Genomic DNA, 20,508 nt, shown 5'->3' with positions numbered 1-20,508 from the left:
CCCCCATCCCAGAGGAGGGGTGTTCTTTCTTTCTTTCTTTCTTCCTTTCTTTCTTTCTTTCTTTCTTTCTTTCTTTCTTTTGTATTGGCTAAGTAACTGTATGGCAGTTTTAATAATAACTATAGACTTATTAATGAGGATTGGTCCACTTTACCAAACACTTTGCTTTCACGTTCGCAGGCATTTATTTTGGTTCTTTCTGTGTTTTCTCTCTTAATATGGTCTCTCCTCTTTTATCTGTCTCATGTCCCTGGCTCTCAGTAGCCAGCTCGGTCTCCCAAGGGACCGGCAGTCAGTTCAGAGGTATTTAGACAGCCAGCGTATCCTATCGAATATTTATACACTGTAGTGAGCAGATCTGTGGGCCACTGCTGAAACACTGTCCTGCTTTCAGTAGCTTCCACTTCCTGTCTCTGCTCTCTGGACTACAGAAGAGGAAATGGTAAGCGTATGGGTCAGTCCCTTTAGAAATGAGCTATTTTGTGATTTCAGCAATTAATGTCGGCAGGACATTTTTAAGATTCAGCCAAACTCTTCATCATCTCCTCCCTCTTTGTGTAGTTGAGCTAATGATCTGATGGTTCAGCCGAGCGAAAGGAAGAGAGAGCAGGATGAATGGCAGATCGTCCTGTCTGTTGTTTTTATTTGTACTGTGAAGATATAAATGATTTTTGGTGCCTGTGATTTTTCCTAAAAAAAAAAAATTTGTTATTTGAATTTCCTTTACCTCGAGCTTTCGGTTTAGTTGACTGACAAAATAATCAGCTGATCACAAAATGAGCACATTTGACATGAAGCAGGGGAGGGAACACCAAGAGAACCAAGAAAATTCTGGTAATATGTGACCCAGGCAGATGGACTTATGCTATCATGTGACGTCAGACTTGTTTTAATTGATTGTTCTTCACGATATTTATGGAGAACGTCTGACACTGAGTCAGCCTGCTGCAGAGTCTCATGAAAATATAAATACATGCTTACATAGAAGCCAATCTGTAAGCCCTATAATGTGTGTGTGTCACTTCATGTATGCAATCCCAACTGCTACCATCCTCTCACCAGCCTGTAAGAAAATAATCATCATCATCCTCATCCTCATCATCATCATCATCACCATCATCCGTCACTTTGCACATCAAAGCCCCTGCACTCCGCTCTGTCTCCACACTGTAGACTGCGCACTCCAGTCGCACGTCTCGCTGTTTGGTTCGAGTTGATCCTAATCAGCGCTGGCACGGTGGGACCATTTGCTCAGCTAAAAAAAAAAAACAAAAAAACAAAAACAACCAAACAGCACCAGCGAGGCGCTGTCTGTCGTTTGTGAAGCGCAGAGAGACAAAAATAGAAAGACGATGGGACACGGACAGCGCACCGAGTTTCTGCTGATGAGTTTTGTCTTTTATTTCGGGGTCGTTCGTCGTTCGTTTCTCTCCCGGTTCCCACTTTCTTTCTTTTTTTTTTCTCTTCTGTCACCTACACACACACACTTGCACACACACACATAAACTCTCTTAAACATACACTTATGTGTGTACATCCCTTTTTCTTTTGTGTTGACTGGTCAACCATGTATTTTCCAAGCCACAACATGTTCCTTTCATCTTTTTTCTTTCCTACCAAACTAAGATTGCCCATTACAGCTTACTCTGTGTGTGTGTTTGTGTGTTTGTTTGTGTGTGTGTGTGTGTGTGTGTGTGAACACAGCTGGTGTGTGGATATGTTGGTGATTTATAGACACCGGTCACAACAGGACACTGGTGGTCACTCCTGGCTGAACGCTACCTAATTTAGATCAATTTTATCTCAGCAATTTAGGAAGCAACTTCACACCACATCCTCTTCCACATATGACATATGCACATTGGACACACACACACACACACACACACACACACACACACACATATTTGACACTGCTTACTGGAGATATTGTATGTGGGAGAAGATGTAATGTTAGAAATGTGGTTGTCATGTGCTGGAGTGGGTGTGGAGGACAGATATTTACTGTTGCTATTTCTCTCATTTACTCGTATTGAGCTCCTCTCTGATATGGCCAGACTTGTGTTCTGCATTCCAGCCACTCCTCTGACACAAACTGGATGAACTGGATTAGATATCGACAACACAAGTGAACTTTATTTTGAAGTTTAAATGTCTTATTTCCTTAAGATGTTAATTCCTCCAAAGGATATCAATATGGTTTGCAAGAGCAGATGTTTGCTGTTCACACTGAATCTCCCTGTGCAACTGCACCTGTGTATGTGCGTGTGTGTGTGTGTGTGTGTGTGTGTTTCTAAGGGCATGCACACTTGTGCGTCTTCCCACTCAATGAACATCCATAGCTACTGTTGGCTAAACATGCAAAGGTTACTGTAATGTCAGACACATGCCAGAGGGGAGTGTGGAATACCACATTAACATAATCCATAGACAACTGTCCCATTTCCAAACACTGGCGTGCCAGGCTGATCACCACAGCGCTGCAGGAGCACATGACTGCTCGCTTCCGCTACGCCGCACGAGGCTGAACGGAGGTACTATAACACAATGGCACTTCTCTGACTGAAAGATGTTTCCAAGGAAAATAGCCGGTTGTCAGATTTTGGCATGACTGGCTGGGACAAATTATGATGCTTGAATCTGAAATATTCCTCCGCTCTACCTTGGCCAAAGATTGGCGGCTTGCATCGCTCGCACACTAGTAAAATGTGAATATATGGTTGTTTTGTCTGACCTGCTGGTCTTCAGCTGCGTGTGTCAACAGTTTGTTATGTACTGTGAGAACTAGCAGTAATTGAGACTTGATTTGGCAGATTACTGGAGTCAGACTGGTGAAGACTGTGTGGAGCTGATGAGAAGTTTGGGATTAAAGGTGGCTTTGAACCACAGATTCAGTCCAGTGTAGGAATATGAGAATAATTTTAGGGCCTTTTATCATCAATATACACAGTTTTGCAGGATGTTTGTATCTGCTGCATGTATTATTTTCTGTTTTTTTTTCAGCAGTAACATGCCTTTTTTGGGGGATTCACCACACATATGAATACAAAGCAACCACTGGACTAATATGCAAAGCATTCAGTGTTAATTAGATGCTTTATGGTGGCTAACTTGTTGCCCTCTCACCCGCTGGGGCTGGAGTCTGTGCTGACAGTCGGAGTGATTGTTTTGATAATTATGTGTGCATAAGCCGGAGAAGAGGCTCTCAGTGCATTTCGAAAAATACATTGCTATATTTACAGTCGTTTTTGACTGTGAGTCCGTGCTTTCAGCGTTGTTTTGAGGGATCCATTGTTTTCGCTCGCATAACGGGTATTTTAATTAGTCTGCTTTTGGAAATTCCCTGTGTGTGTTGTGGTTTGCGTTGGACACTGCAGACTCCCACAGCTCCCAGACATTTTTCAACTTTTTTTTTTTACACATTGGCCATATTCCAAAAAGCAGAGTCATGCGTGGAAAGTTCTGCAAATTCACATATTCTCCTCTGTGTTTGAAAGCATAAACAACGTCTCCGTCTCTCTCTCTCCTCTTTTTTCCCCCCAGTTGTTTCCAAGTCTCTGTCTTTCTGTCTTTTGGATGCTAGTTGTGGGTGACCTTGCCTGGTGACTAGAGTGCCTACTCATTAAGTAGTAAAGATGAATGGTTCCATTATAGCAGGGGGGAAAAAACGAGCATGGCCAATTAGTGGTAATTAACAGCGGTGAGGGCGAGGCGCTCTGGAGGGCACCCTGACCTGGACTCTGGAGGGGGCAGAGGGGAACAGTGGGCGTGTGTGGAGATTTAGGTATATATGTGTGGAAAATTGTGTATTAGGGAAGTTTGTACATGAACCCATGTGTGAGTTAACAGAGTTGATTATAGATATATGTGCTGATGTAATGGAAAGGTGGGTGTTTTTGTGTGTGGGAGGGAAGCAATTAGAGTTGTGTGATCAATGTATGTGAAAATGTGTGCAGTGTTTTACATATGAATGTATGTTTGTGTAATTAGAGCTGCTCCATTATGGAAAAAATCTTAATCCCGACTATTTGGTCAATATTAAGATTCCGGTTATTTACCGCTATTATTCATTGGCTTTTGAAACATAATGCATCATCTGGACTTAAGAAAAAAAAGTGGATTTTCTTGAAATATTAATATAATTCAACTGAAAAACGAATACATTATTATAAGATATATATACATATATCTTATAATAATACTTACATATATTAATAACACAATGTATAATAGATACAAAGATTTATTTACTATATGACTAATGTAGTTTGTAGTATAGTATATAAAATGTGAGAGTTGCTAAAATGCAGCTCTCTCATCCTTTTTGGCCGCTCTAAGCACCAGTACAGTAACAGATATATGCGCAGTAAGCTCCAATCGGCAGCCGGCTTGACCAGGTTTTTGCAAATGATGGTTGACTTGACCGCACTGAGGTGAACTTAATGTGCCACAGACTGGCTGAGTGAGTAAGGGGAGCGCTTGATGTGTGACACAAGATCGAACGAGAGCATCAGTGCAAAATGGCATGCGACACAAAGATCATTTTATGTCGATTACCTTGTTTTCATAAACTCTGGAAGCCGAATTTATAATTGGAAAAAAAAAAAAAAAAAGTATCACGTAGCTTTGTGTTATCAATGTCATGGACTGTGCTTCTATGTGAATATTAGTGTTAAGGTTACAAGTGGTCTTTGAGGGTGTATGTGGGATGTTTAAGGTGTGTGTGTGTGTGTGTGTGTGTGTGTGTGTGTGTGTTTGTGTGAGTCATATGTACATTATAAAGCAAAGCTGCAAGTGCATATCCTTGTATGCGTTCCTGCGAGCTGACAGATGGGAAAATCACAGGGGGATTCAGCACGTTTGAGCGTTTAGAGGTGACAGAGGTCAACAACCGGCAACACCTCTCTTTGACTTTTGACCCCTGATGTGATGTCACCCCCCCCCCACCCCCGCAGCCCTTCGGTGTGGCCAGGGGAGCTCGTTAGGCAAAGGTCTGAGAATAAAAGGCTCTGAAATGCCAAGCCAATATACCATCAGCGCTAATGAACATTTTGTGATGATTTTTGTTCTTAATTGGGGATTTTTTTTTTGTGCTGATTAGCAGTATTTTAGCATCTCAGCATGAAGGAGAAATTCAAGGTTGTTCACAGAGAGACTCTCTTACTCTCCCTCTATCTCAGCGGCTGTGCTTGATTTATTCACCCCGCCTACTTCTCTTTTATTTATTTATTTATTTATTTATTTTTATCAGTTCTTGGGTGAAATTGTCACAGCCGTGTAATCCTCTGGGCGCCACTAGCTGGGACACACGTCAGCACGCAGCCAGAGAGATGGGTGTGTGCGTGTTTGTAATGGTATTGGCGGCGGAGTGTCTAAACAGTCGGCAGCAGCAGGTCTTGTGTCCAACATGGAAATCCTGGCAAGTCAATAAAGTGATGTTCAATATACCAGGCAACAAGGCTGTGTTGTCACTTTAACAGACATGCTAGAATTGGCAGTTAGTGAGAGAGAGCATTTGTAGAGGCTGGAGAATTTTTTAAGGTATTTTGTAAAGTGCTGGCGAAGTGCTTCTTTCAGGGCCCCTGAAATTGCAATGCCTGGTAAATGGATGGTTTGAGGAGTATACAATGTATTAGAAGTCAATTGTGCATGGGAGGGCCTATTTTCCATATCGCTAGTCGAACAAGTGTGTCACTGTGTGTGTATGTGTGTGTGTGTGTGTGTGTGTGTGTGTGTGTGTGTGTGTGTAGGTGTTGCGTCTTTGCCTTCGTGGCACACGCACACATTCAGACTGTACATGCCCCCGCTGCATCTATTCCCCTGTTGCTTCAGCATCTCTCGGCTCAGTCATGTGCTGGTTTGTCTGTATGGTGTGGTTGAGGGGGTGGGGTGGGTGGGGGGGTTACACTGTGGGAGCTGCGACGTACATCAGAAACCATTACCCATAATGGCCTCTTTCCTCACACCCTGCATATCCATTCCCTTTTCCTCTCCTGACATTTATTTTATGACTGCTTACATATCAAATATTTAAATAAACAGAATCGGGGGCTTCGGCTGAGGTTTGCCTGGGGGTGATGGGGGGAGTTGCGGCGGAGGGAGAAAGGGGATGGATGATGACATTCATTTCCGAAACGAGGAAAGAAAAAAAAAACAGGGTTGGGTTGGAGGGCTGGTAGCAGTGAAGGGTGGGAGGAAAGGCAGCAGCGGCGGAGAGGAAGGGGGAGAAAGAAATGCTTTGCTCGGCTCCAATCAAAGCGGGTGGAGGAGGGCGGCGTTGTTTTTTTTTTTTTTTTTCCGCTTACGCCTGGCAGCAACGGTGACAGACGGTTGTGTATGTGCATGGGTGTATGGGTGCGAGTGTTTATGTGCGTGTGCACCTTGTCGCCGGGCTCATCCGTCAGCATTTCCTGGGGACGCAGAAGGACGTGGGAGAAGGCCCTTGTGGCTCGTAAAAAGCGGCCCGCTGTACTGAAACAATATCAATTGCGCGGTAACCGCCAAGGAGATCAGAGCACGACACGAGGTAGCAAAGGTAAAAAAAAAAAATAACAAGAAAAGAAACAAAGTGTAACGCGGCAATGAGAGGAGGTAGAAAAAGAAAGGAACGAGGGAGGGAGTTAAGGTGAGGAGGAGAAAGATTTATCTCTTTTTTCTCTCAGGAGAGGAAGATGGAGAGAAGGCGGGAGAGGAGTGTGAAGGGGAGAGGTAGAGGATGAAGGGGAGAGAAAGAGAGGAAGAGAAAGGTGTGTGTCTACATATATATATGTACATATATATATGTGTGTGTATGTAGAGAGACAAAGTGATCCTGGGGTGCAGGCGGCCACTCTTGCGCTGGCTGGCGTCGGTGGGAGGCCCATTACTGTCAGGCTAATCTTAAAATAATTAATTGCGAAGTCGACGCTTTTTAAAGAGTATTGTAATTGAATCCTAAATTAGGCTTGGGAAAGGGGACGCGTCCTGCTTTGCTGCAAGTCTGTTCCCATTCTCCAGTCATCCACACACACACACACATGCACACGCACACATCAGCGGGTTGTGCGCGCAGACGGGCAGAAGGGAAAAAAAGACAACAGGCGAAGGAAATGCTAATGAAATGCATATTTGGGGAGAAAGGGGCCATCTATAATTTAGCTGTGCTCTTTGAATGTGAATGATGTGTGTGCAAGCGCTGTGATTTATTTTTGTTGTGCAGAGGGATAATTCTGTCAGAGTAGGCTTTTATTCTTGTAAACAAATGTGGGGAAAAGAGCAGAATAAAAGTGGAGTAATAAAGTAAACAGAATGGTATGAATACATTTAGCTAGTGGCATGAATAATTTGTATAGGGGATGGAGGGGTTTGATGAAAGAGAGATGACAGATATGAGAGCTGTGATATTGCCTGATAAAATTTTGGGTTGGCCTCCGATTCACTATTTTCTGGCGCTTGTTTTTCATTTTCGTGTGATTTGTTTCTCGAGGATTAGCGCTGCGTAGCTCTTCCTTTCCCACACCCGCACAGGTAGGTAGAGCTTAGCCTTCGCGCACACCCAGCGCACACCTTCCAACCCCTCAGGTCCCTTCTGCACCAGCCTCCGTGCTGAGGCTCTGCTTAAAATGAGCCGCTCAATGTGCTTTCACTTACGTCCGCCGCTGCCCACGTGGCTCCTCTCGGATGACCCCTGTGAAACTATAGGCTGTAGAACTTTCTGGATCAAAGCTCCAGGAAAAGGGGCTGCCCTCCATAAACGTCTTCCCTGCTCCATAACTCTGGCAGAGGCCGGGGAAGAAAGATGGCACAGGGTGCGAGGTCAGGGAGACAGTTCTGCAAGGCGGGAATGGAAACTAAGCGGTCAACAGATGCCTTGCGTGAAAGCGAAAAAGTAGAGGAACTGCAGTAACGTGTAGCATAATGTAGGCCCTTACTTCAAGTTATATAAGCTCTTAATGTCGTAGCTGCGTTGTACGTTGATATTATTTAAGGGGAAATCCGCTTCATTTTACATTATATGTGTGTGTGTTTAAGTATGATAATGGCTGGCGTTGACTCAGAGATTACTGGATTAAGTAAACAGGAGTTGCAGTCAGTCACATTGCTGAGATATTTTCTGTCATGCTGTGCTGTGCCTCAGTCTCACCTCCACAAACACACAAGAACCAGTCCGACCGCTCCCGTCAACATGTTGGCCCTTGCTGCCGTTCACCCCAAATGCGCAGGGCTGTGCACTTAAGGCTCAGCTTTATAGTCATCTGCATTAAAATCCTTGTCAGAATTGAAATACAATGAAATTCTTCAGCTCTGGCACAAGAATCTGGCTGCATCTGTATGACAAATCAAACGTTCCTCATGCTGTTTTCCAAATGTTTGAAACCTATTCAACTCCTATTTGGCCCAGATCTGACAGCCATAAACTTGGCTCAGAACATCCCATTTTCTCCTGGCTGACTGGGATGAATAGCAGCAGCGAGGACAATATTGTGGTCTAGCTGAGCACGGCTGACTCTTCTGTCTCTGTGATCCCTCTATCAATAAGGAACACAGGCCTGTCAGAAGGCCTGCCAACTGTCTGGCTGTCCACGCAGCCTGCTCTCTACGCAACATCTGGACACAGATGGTACGCACTGATCACACACTCTCTCTCTCTCACACACACACACACACACAAAATACTTATACACATGTTTAACTGATACTGGCAGACATTCTCTGACATGCTGTGCATTTACAGTTGGTTAATATACTGATGTGTGTGTGTGCATTCGTGTATCCACACACATTCATATCCATAAACATTTTCAAAATCATTTCTGTCTGCACCTGTAGTGTGTAAATCCTATATGTACACCACTGGGTCACACGAACATTGCCATGTGGTTGAATACATACAATAAATACTCACACGCACGGACACACGCACACCGTGTTGCACAGATTTGGACACATGGTGAAATCTGTGTTGCAGCCAAAGGATCTGTTGCCTCTCCTGGGAAATATGTGCATCCCTTTAATATGTCTGGCCTTTAATAAAAACCTGAACATAAAAGGTCGGTCAAGGTTCGGTGTGTAAAACAACTCATGATCAGGGTACTTATTCTTGCCATAGACTGGCTTGCTCTGCTTTAAATCCAGTATGTGGTTGTATGTGTGTTACTAAATGCTGGATTTAATAAGAGGGGCATTCAGCTGTTGTTTAATTTTCTTTTCTCATATGAGCTGAAGAAATCTCAAAGATTGGATACTATACAGGATACTAAGGGGGTGGATATTATACAGCGGATGTACATAGTCACAGTCATTTTCCACATATTCATGTCCAAATCAGATTAAAGACATTTACCTGCAAATATCACTCGATTTTCTCGGTCATACATGTATGCTATTCATTTGGTCTGGCACAGCCAGTCCACTGTAAACATAGCTGCCCTGGAGCTCAGTGATAATGGAAGTGAATGGTGGCGTGAAGTGTGAGTCAGAGGTGTGTATGTACAGTCAGGCCATGCATCAGGGCTCCCACAGGCCTGGAGCCTCTCATTGATCGACTCAGCTCCCCCACCTCATGTTCCCAGCCAGCTTTGGTGATTGATTCCCAGTCCGGGCTCTGGAGATGGGAGGCCTGGCCCGGGCTCACAGAGCCTGGGGCCTCCCAGAGGGTGACCTGGAGGAGCTGTGGGGGGAGGGAAGCCAATTTCCAGGGCCCCTAACCCAGGTCGAGGAGCCCATTTCTGGGGAAGCCTTCACAGCAGGGTGGAAGAGTGGAGGCTCACATTCATTACAGGAGAAAATTAAGGCCACGTCTGCTGCTGCTGCTGCTGCTGCTGCTGTGACCACTATATTGAGGTGTGGGGAAAAACAAGGGAGGGGGCTGGAGTGTGTGTGTCTGTGTGTGTATGTGTGTGTGTGTGTGAGTGTATGCATACAAAAGGTGAGGAGGTTAAGAGGTATTGGTGAGCGTGGGTTTTGGGGGAGAGAAAGCTACCTTAACATGCCATTACACAATCTGTCATAGCCACACACACACACACGCACAGTTCCATTACCACTGAAAGCTGGAATAAATTTTCCAGCTGCACTTACAATGCTCAAGCCTCTAACCTGCTGAGTTCCATCCACGTTGAACATCGCCGCTGCCGCCGCCTCACATGAACAGCCCCCTCTTCATGTCACTTTACCGTCATAAAGTGAAGGGGGGAAAAATGTTATATGAAAATCAATTTTTTTCTAATTAACTTTGTAAATTTCCCGCTGAGCTATCAGACATGGGGGCCTTGCGTGTCGTGCCGAGTCCTATAATGAAATCAATTTGGTTCAAATTGTTTCAGGTGACTTTTAATGAGTATCTAATATCCGCCTGAGGAAGGAAGGTCAGGATATCTGTTTGCTATTTGTGTTTTTGTTTGGTTTTTTTAAGTGATGGATCACCCGCAGGAGAAATATGGATGGTTACGTCCTGGAGGACTGGGCAGTGCTCCAAAACAAACAGCCTGAATGTAAATCCTTGCTTTTAGTGGGGAGCCTCTTAAACTGCACCACGGGTGTGACCTAGTTTGACAAGTTGCTTTTTATAGATACAGTATATTTACTATTTATTAATTCCTTGATGAAAAACATTATTTTTTTTTTCATTGGACTATTACAGCTGTTTTTCAGGAGCGCCAAACAGAACGAAGGAGGAAAGGTGGAAAAGAGCTTAAAAGTGGGGAGGGGGCTTATTGTAGTCTTGCTTTAAATGGAGCTTTGGCATTCATAATTTACTCTGCTCCCTCTCCTTCAATGGCCAGCCTCCCAGCCCGAAGAGCTCGTTAAGCTTTGCCTTACAGGGAAGACTAATGGATGGCAGAGAAAGCCCCCTCAGGACCCTTTAGCATCGTTTCTGTTGGTCTACTCGCTTAGTATTCACTTATGTATTTTCACCCTACTCTGAGCACAATATCATGAATAACCATTGCTAATTCATAAACACACTTGGCGATACGGGACCTCGTTCATAATTATCCAAGCTGTAGAAATGCAGTTCCTCTCCAATACCATTCCATTAGCAAAGGTGGTTATTTCCTTGAATAAGGGGGGAATCTAGCCTGCATATTTAATACCCGCATTTTGTCTCGGCTCCGGGAGACGAGGGAAGCAAAAGGGCAGCATATTTACTCAAATAGCCTGTTCTCTCTCTTTGGGGCAGATGGAGTTATTGTTATTTTCCTTCCTCCTGCCCCATTTTTCTCTCTTTCATTTGGTTGTGCAACAGCATCTCTCCATGGGGTTCTGCGGGCTGGGGTAGTTAGAGACGAGCGCATTCCTCTCGTTCCACCACGGCCCTTAGATGAAATGGGGTTTTTCAGCGGCCCTCCGCTGTCCCAGGGTCGCGGCGGGCAGGAAGCACACAGGACTGAGAGACAAGAAAAGACTGAGAATATAGCAAGGTTCTCACATCAGTAACAGATTCTATGAAAATAGGCAAGCAGCGCTGCAAGAGGTGCCTTCACTATTTCCTGAAAGCATTTAATTTGCATTGGTTTCAAAGCTGTAGTTGTCCCACCATATGGTCTTGCCTGGAGGCTTTTCGATGGATTTTCCACCCAGTGAGAAACTTTCTGAAGGGGAAACACTGCTGGTTTGTAGCGAAGTTTGCCAGATGATTTAAGAATACTCGCTCAGCACATGAAAAAGCTGTGAGGGTGTTAGAAGACAATGAGGAATTTTGATCTTTGGCCAGACTTGAATAACACTGCTGAATGTCCCCTGGGAAAGGCTTTTTGCTCTGAGTGGGACCTGTGCGTGTTTATCAAGTGCGCTCCTTGTTACGAACTAGAATTCTGAATGAATGCAGGGTTGGAAAACTGCATCCTGGCAGGAGATTTGACTGGCAAATTTGTGATCTGTGTTCCTCCCCACGTGTTTCCTCTGCTGCTTGCAGACGATTACATTTTATTTGTTTTCATTCTCTAATGGCGTGTCGCCGGCATGTCAGCCACATCTCGTTTTGTCATTGAGGTTTTCTCTCTTTTTTTTTTTTTTTTCCCTGTCTGTCCTTGCCGCTTCCTCAGCTCTCAGTCTTGGTGAAGGAAAAGGGCTCCGGTGACCCCGCGACCCCAATCTCACTTGAGACAGATGAAGCAGCCTCTCTCCTTCTCCTCCTCCCTCCACCCCTCTCCTCCTCCATCCCCCTCCTCCCCTCCCTTAATGACGTCTTTGTGCTGGATGTGACGAACCGAACGCTCAACAACTTTTCCTCATCCACAGTCGATGGGGGGTTGGAAGGGGTGGGTGTGTTTCCGAGCACCCCGGTGTTTGTATGTGTGTGTGTGTGTGTGTGTGTGTGTGTGTGTGTGTGTGCGAGAGAGCATTTGTGTGTGGTGTAAATACTGGTGTCAAACGCAGAGGGCACACCGATCACCGGCTCCGAGGACGACGCAGGAGAGAGAGCAATTATGTGCATTGCGCCAAACACAAAAGGACGCTGGTCGGCTGCATAACAACAGTCTCTTATCTGCTTTCCCCCTCGTCTTTCTGCCTTTCTCTCTCAATTCCAGCATCGCTGCCAAACATGCACCGTGCGTGTAGATGTTTCCCACCGTCCCCTCTATGGCTGCCACTTTCTGCACCTCTCTCTCCTCAGATAATTTCATGCCTCTCTATGCTAGCCAGCCTTCATGCCTAGCTGCCTGTGCCATCCAGGCATATTGGGCTGAGGAAAGGCAATTTGGCTCCACCAAGCTCCCCGCGGACCGGTGCTACTCTTCACACTGTCATTCGTTATGAGACTTTTTGCTAACAAGGCGTGCGTGCTGAGATGCAGGATGAGATTGTGTTTCAAGACATAATTCACTGAATTTGGTGCTCTTAGCGATGCAGCTCTCGCATGGGAATTCGCCATGCACACGGCTCAGCTACTTCACTGCACACTTACACAATAAGTTCTGTTTTATAGGATGGGGTGATTTGATAGGAAAGATCTGTCAAGGCTAAGCAGTATTAGTATTTGGTTAACTTGTTTGAGTCCTAGCAGTGAAATGAAATGATGAACCGATACTTAAGAATAGTCTATTCCTCATGGAGGCCAGGCAGGGAGGAGTTAACAGTGCGCCGCTCCTCTCCTCTCCGCTTGATGACATCAGTATTGTCTCTGCATCCATGAAATTAATTTTTCTAATCTTAGTCAGCAGGAGCGGGGGAATTTGCACACATTAATATGGAACTCGATCTGTACTCGCCCACTGCTGCAGTCTCTCTTCTCCTCTTTCTCTCTCTCCCCCCCTCCTCCTTTCCCATCTTTTCTCTTTCCACCCTTTCTATTTTTCTTTTAGCTCGAAACAGTAGGCCCAAATGCACAGGGTTACAAGCCTGAAATGCCGGGCTTTGTTCTGGAGGCCGGGGCATTGCCGGGCCCCGCAGTGTAATAGCAATTGGAGAGTGCTCTGCTGCATGGTATAAATAAATAACATAAAAGACAAGGCTGATTGTCCCAGCAGACCAACCGGCTCTGGCTGCAGCATGTTGATTCTCCAGAGACAGACACAGCACAGAGGATAAAGGGGATCCGCTGACAGTAATTATCCTTATTTGTTTCTCCTACACAAATACACACGGGCTAAAATGGTTTATTACACAGGTATAAAAGCCGGCATTATGCAGCAGTCCTTCCAAGAAAAAGAGAAGATAATCAATACCAAAAAGGCATCTTGGGGCTAATTTTCATACACAATCAGGTTTGATGCGTCTTTCTTCGGCGATATTCAGAACAATTTGCGCCATGCGAGTACCAAATAGGTCTTTACACCTAATAGCTGAAAATATGAATCCTACTATTTTTGTACATCACACTGAAGACTCTGGAGTATCCAAGTAGCTAAGTACACTGAGCTTTATGCTCACTGTAGCAGCTAGCTCACTGGACCTGAAATGTTGTTAAAACAGCGTTAAACCACCGGGTGATGTCAGGAGCAGAATAGTTTGCTGAGCTGAACGTATGAAGGAACATCTTTTATGTCAGTTTTGGTTGCTGTGTAAGTATCTGTAGAGTAGCAATGCACATCTCACTGTATTGTTACTGCACCTGCTAAGTGGGTGAGCCTGTCTCTGTCATTTTTTCCTTTGTGTGTGTGTGTGTGTGCGCGTGTGTGTGTGTGGGGGGGGGGTAGTAAATAACTGAAATGAAGGGCTCATGCAGACAGCTGATGATTTGGCCATCTAGTGTGAAGGACAAGGGTAGCAGTAGCCGCAGGGACACAGTGTGTAAGTGAGCGTGTGCGTCCGAGCCCCGTTCGAACGCGTTCGCTCACCACGGCTGATAAGTCGGAAGATTTTAGAAAAAAATAATTCCAGCATTGGAAAATGAAATTGGAATAATAACCATTTACCAATATTGTTTTATGTTTGTTTGATCCCAGTGTGCGTCTCATAATCCACATATCCGAGCCTTTTGTGTCGAGCATTTTGTCTCTTTCTGATTAACAACTTAGCACATTAAAGCGAGGAGTAAAATCATTTTTGCAACATAAAAATGTTGAGCTCAGAAAAGCAATTTAGCAGGTTTCACCCCACAGTAATTTCACCCATGTTCTGTTTTAATGGCTTTGTTTTGCAAAAAAAAAAAAAAAAAGGAAAAAAAAAAAAAAGCTCACGAGAGTCAGAGCGCTGGAGAGGAGTTCATAAATTGAATTTTAAATTTAGCAGTTGAATTACTATTGTCTCCCATGCCTCCCCCCCTCCCCCCCCACCCCACCCATTGAATGGCATGCCCAGATGAACAAAAGTGAAAAACACATTTGAAGAAAATAAAAAACAATTTCTGTATATTCCCTCTAGTTTTTTATCTGCTGTCCCTCCTGGCACAAACACGATTCACTTCATGTCATATTCATAATTTTTTTCCTAAGTACAGCCATTTCTCTGAGGGGAGAAAAAAAATAATGTTTCAATTTGTCAAGAATTGTTGTCGGGGTTCTTTTTTTTTGTGCCTGGTGGTGTGAGGGAAGTGGTGGGCATATCTCGAGGAATAGGCTGCAGTGGGCTGAAATCTCATTTAGTGGAACTTGTCATGAGAGCAGATATGAGGCTCCGTTTGGGGAGGCGGAGAATACTCTTTTTTTTTTTTTTTTTGCCTCTGTGGACAGGTGTGGATAATGCCATGTGTAGAAGACGCACCAATGTGTCGGAAAGCTCTATATCATTTTATTGTGGCTGTTTTATTTAAGAATTGCCCACAAGTGTGTGTGTTTGTGAGGGAGTGGGAGAGGGAGATCAGCAGTGAGAGCCAGAGCGAGATTGTGCTAATACACATTTCTCTGTGTGTGTGTGTGTGTGTGTGTGTTTAATCGAGCGTCCATTTCTCCGCTCACAAAACTCTGAAGTTGTTTTCTGCGTCCAGTGCCTTTCCAAGTGCAGCCGTTAACCTATTTTTTTTTTTTTTTTGCAAGCATGTGTGTGTGTGTACACTTTTCAGCCCTGTGAGGGGATTTACTTGTGTTGCACTCAGCGTTTTTGGCAAACGGAGGACCTCTTGAGATGGATTGGTGAAGTGGATGGAGCTGGGGAGGGGGTGTGTGTCCCATATCATGGGTGGCACAGTGCCCTGAATTTTCAGAGACTGAAGAGCGTCGCCCTCTCACTGCAGATATTACTTAGCGAACTCGTGTGTGTGTGTGTGTGTGAGAGAGACTGGCTTGTGTGTCCTGTGTTAAAGCAAACGGTAAAGCAGATCATGTGTTGTCGCTCTAGAGAAAACGTCATTACTGCTACATCAGAAACATGTGACCAGCGACAGTTTTAGCAAAAAGTGCTCTAACACAAACCTCTCCTTTTATCTTCAGACGCTTTAACTCTGTATATTGCTCAGTTCAGATGCACCTAAGGATCTATTTTAGTTGTATTCTGCGTTAAGTTATTAGATCATGTTCATTACTGTTAAGTCAGGATCGTCATACTTAACAAGGAGGGAGGCTAATTCTATAATGAGTCAGATTTTCTTTCCAGAAAGAGCAGATCTGGAACAAATGTTGCTTCTTCAACTCGAAGTTCATCCACCGCTGTTTCTAAAATACAAATGATTTTTCAGAAACTTTCAAAACAGGTTTTGCTCCATAATGGCTCATAACTTTAATTATTCCCCAATGTGCTCAACTCAAACGTTGGCAATCATTTTGTCAGACGTCAGCTTTGTCTGGAGGTTAAATGCTTCATTTTAGATCAGTGCTGCCAGTTCACATAACGTCGGGAATGGTCCACTTATTCCTAGTTTCAGTCATGAAGGAGGGCAAAGCACACAAGCAGGAGTACAATCAAGCATTAACACACACACACACACAAAGCTTTTTTTTCCTCTTTCTTTGGATTAGATTGTTCCTGGTGAAATCCTGGTGCAGGATAACCCCTCTCCTCACACACACCCACGTACGCCTCCATGCTGTGAAATAACTTTTAAACACCCAAGAGTACTCATTCTTCTATCTCTGGCTTTCTTTCTCCATCTCTCTCACAACCCAAACACACTTTTTTCTCTCCGTCTTTCTCCTCCGCACTCTGTGAAATAGTCCAAACTACTCCACGCACATGCCTCAGTAGACACAACCACTTTAAAGCTAGAGCGCCGTAACCGTCCGCACGTAACCTGCTGAATAAAGTGCTCCCATCCCCTGACATGTCTTCTTGATATTAGCCTGGCAATATGAGGCAGCGGCAATTTCTCCTCTACAAGAGACAAGGTGATATTGAGTTGGGGAGAAGAGAGGGAACTGAGGAGGGAGCTGGTGGTGGTGGAGGAGGGGGCGGGGGGTGGGGGTGGTGGTGGTTAGTTGGAGATGAGAGAGGAGAAGTGAAAGTGTGTGTGTAAGAAACAGCAGGAACAAAATGTCATAAATCACACATGATCCTACACGGCGGAGACAAAAGGGAGAAAGCATGAGAGGAGAGAGCGAAGATAGGAGAAGTCCACATTATCTGCCCGGGAGACAGACAAACACGCCGCTATGGGTGACGGATTAGCATTAGCCTGACGCACTGTACCGGAATTTTCCAATGGCTCACTGAGACCCCAAACAACCTCTAAAAAGGCTCTGAAATACTTACAATGGAATAAATCACCCTTGACACCTCCTCTTTCTTCTCTTTGATTTTGTTTTGTGTTCATATAAGAAGCTAGCTCCCCAGTTGTGGCTTTGGAGAGCAGGTACTTTGACTGCTTGGCTGCCCTAAAGTCCCACCTGGGATTCAAACTTGCAGACTTGAAATGCCTCGTCACAATTGTCATGCAAAGCTCGTGTCCCTGCCAGACTCTCAGCCCTTACCTGTCCTCTTATTTTCATTCAAAAGAGCATAAACTGCAATGTAATAATCAGTGTTTCCGCCAGTTTGCTGTAAGCAGCAACATAGCTAGTGAGCGGAGAGCACTGTACAGTGATTATTGGCACGGCTGGGCTGTGGTTGTGGGAACACTGCCATAGAGTTTTTATTGCTATTGCTTCCCATCGCTTTAAACAACATTTACAACACTTTCAAAACCCTTTCAGACATTAAAAGAAAGATACAAGCTTCAGGTTTTAATTAAATCATTTTATTTTGGCCCTCCTCCAGCAAAGTTTGCTCCTGATAGCTATGCAATAAACATCTTTGCTTACTTAATTCCATTTGTAGCTCATTTATGACCTGTAGACATTAATTTAAGGCTTCCACCCGCTGTGCAATTATAAAATAAATCAATGGTGGCTGTGGTTTGGAGCTTGTGCACTAAGTGGACTTCTGTCAGGAGCTCCGGCTTGGCAGATGGTGGATGAATTCGTTTGAACGCCTCTCAGCCAATCACAGTGAACCGCTGGTGAATGAATGCGAAATATAAGCGAATAAAGAAATGTTGATGACCTCTCATTAAGCCTTTTCTTTCCCCTCTACAGGTGTCATCCATGGACTTCATGGCTATGAAACGCTCCCAGTTGTACAGCATGGCCAACAACCCCTACTCCACCCCACAGCAGCCAGGGGCCGGGCCTTATCCTCCTAGCCAGACATACACATCGCCGCCTCCACACAGATATCCAATGAGCATGCAGGGGAGGGGCCAAATGGGCATGAGCGGCATGCAGTATCCTCAACAGCAGGTATGTCAACAAAGCCAAATGCCACATCTTTGCACATGTGCGCCTGACCGTGATTCATGAATGAGTCAGCCCGCTCTGCAGCGCCGGTCCAGACTTTGTAGCCGGTATTATGAGCGATATTGCTGTGGGACGTCTGCTTCTCATGGTGAACATTCTCCAGCGATTTTCCCCTCAAGGCTTGGCATGTTCAATTTGAGACGCAGCCTAAAACACCAGGCAGCACATCTCACACCCTGGCATGTGGTGGTGTCACTCCTGTTCATCACTCAGTTCCCCTCAGACTCCCACTGGAGCGAGATGGGTTTGATGCGCTGTGTGTGTGTGTGTGTGTGTGTGTGTGTGTGTGTGTGTAAGCATGTTCATTCTTTACGCCTGTTTAATGGAGCGCTTGTATGCTTCATTATGTAACTCTATAAGCTTCTGTGTGTGTGTGCTTGTTTGTTTTTTTTGTATGTATGTCTCTTTGATTGTGTGTGTGTGTGTGTGTGTGTGTGTGTGTATGTGTGTGTGCTTGTGTAGTGGAATGCTCTCTGCTTAGTAAACATAGACACAGCACAGCCGACCCACGTCACAGTCTCTCTGTTAGACACAATAGGCCTGTGTTAGAGACAATAGTGCTTCTGTCTGCTTTATTGAGTCCTAAGTAAATCCAATTTGGACTGGAAGGGTGTGTGTGAGTGTGTGTGTGTGTGTGTGTGTTTTAAAGGGAGACACAGAGAAAGTATGCATGTGTATTAATCTGTGTGCACCATAGATGTGTTTGGGTGGATAATATGATGATATATGTGTGTTCCAGATTTCTGGCAGAGAGCGAACTTCTTTTCTGTGTGTGTGTGTCTGTGTGTGTGTGTTTGATAGTCTAGCTCAGTCACTGTAGTTTGTCGTGAAACAGCAGTTCTGAGTGCCACAGCGAGAGGGGGGGAGTGTCCCCTGCTGTCACTGTCTGCTATATTTAGTTTGGTCTGGACTTGGACCCCTCTCACTGGGGCGAGCGAGCTTCCACACATAGCAAGACCACAGAGAGAGAGAGAGAGAGAGAGAGAGAGAGAGAGAGATGGTGAAAGTAAGAGGGAAACACAGATGGAATGATTTTTCCTACATTGTCTTAAAATACTGTACAAATATGCATACATGCAGAAAGAATTAGTGTGTACTGCTCATGTATTTATACATAGAAAGACTCGCTCATACACGATTTTCACATTATGCAGTAAAGATATGTGTTGTATTTTTTAAGGAAAACGTCATATGGGGATGGAGAAGGCCTTAACAAATTGTATGCTGAGAGGTGCACAATGAGTTAAAGGGTCACTACACTAATTTTAGACATGAGGATCGGTTTAGCAACCGCTGGGAATACAGCTTTATGAGGTCTGAGAGGATAACCAATAATGTCGCCAGGGTTATCCCAGTTGGGCTTGCAGATAAATGTTTAATGGAAAGCCACTGGAGTTGACTTTGAGAGATGTGGCTGTCTACCGGGCAGCCAGGGTCGAAGTTGCATTTTGGAAAATCTATGATCCAGTACTGTTGGAGATTGACCAATACTATGGACTTAAAGTCAGGATATCTTCTGCTGCATCAGTTTTCAAATATTTAAATTCACACAGTCGAGAGCGCTGCACACTGCAGATGGAGCTTACTGTGTGTGGTACTCAAGTACTGTGCTGAAGTGCTGTTTTTATTTCTAAATCAAATTTTTGTATGCTTAATATCAAAATTCTGCTTATATTTTTCCAAATGTATCTATAATGTAATAATATTACAGATTTTTTACATTTTTGCGTGTGTTTATACTGTTTTGGTTATTAGTGTGCAGGCATTACCCGTTAATATGAATAATAGCAATGATAACAATTTGAATTAAATCTAATTTGATCTATATTTTGGTCTTAAAATTGCAATAAATAAATTAATGAATAGCTTCATAATAATGTGACCTTGATTACAATTAAAAAAATGGTAGATACAACTACTACTACTACTACTACTACTACTAATAATAATAATAATAATAATAACATGAATTACCAAGGAAGTTCAAAGTGTTATTCGAAATAATTAATTTTCTCTAATTCAGTCGTTCATTTTGTCATACTGGTCACGCTGGACTCGGCAGCCCTAACAGGGAGACTTCATCTTGGACTTCATTACCCAAGCTGCAGGTCTTAAGCTCGTCTGACGCATTTTGATGATGTCAGCACACTCCCAAAAATGAGCATTATTGCGCCTGCAGTGGGGTTTGGCAGTATCAAATACACACAATTGGGAGCCAGCGGGGGTGTATATATGAAGACAGGCTGAGCATAGAGAATAATGCCAACGCATAATGACGTTCAGTCAGTAACACACACAAAAATACATCCCTGGTACTGTTTTGTGATGAAATCCTCGGGCGTATTACATAGCCCGAGCGTTGCGCTATGGAACGTAATTA

At 44.3% G+C, this 20,508-nt stretch overlaps 1 protein-coding gene across 3 annotated transcripts in view; it reads left to right on the top strand.

The window, feature by feature from the left end:
• The window catches only part of LOC143331338 (AT-rich interactive domain-containing protein 1B-like), a 167,687-nt gene that overhangs the window by 6,880 nt on the left and 140,299 nt on the right, over nt 1-20,508 (top strand). For all 3 annotated transcript variants that reach the window (XM_076748100.1, XM_076748099.1, XM_076748098.1), the window contains exon 2: nt 17,868-18,071. In XM_076748100.1, the coding sequence (XP_076604215.1) occupies nt 17,868-18,071 (204 nt within the window). The remainder of the gene's footprint in view (nt 1-17,867; nt 18,072-20,508) is intronic.

Source organism: Chaetodon auriga, chromosome 14, assembly GCF_051107435.1.
Source record: "Chaetodon auriga isolate fChaAug3 chromosome 14, fChaAug3.hap1, whole genome shotgun sequence".
NCBI classification, from domain to species: Eukaryota; Metazoa; Chordata; class Actinopteri; order Chaetodontiformes; family Chaetodontidae; genus Chaetodon; species Chaetodon auriga.
This window is presented reverse-complemented; position numbering and strand designations above follow the sequence as displayed.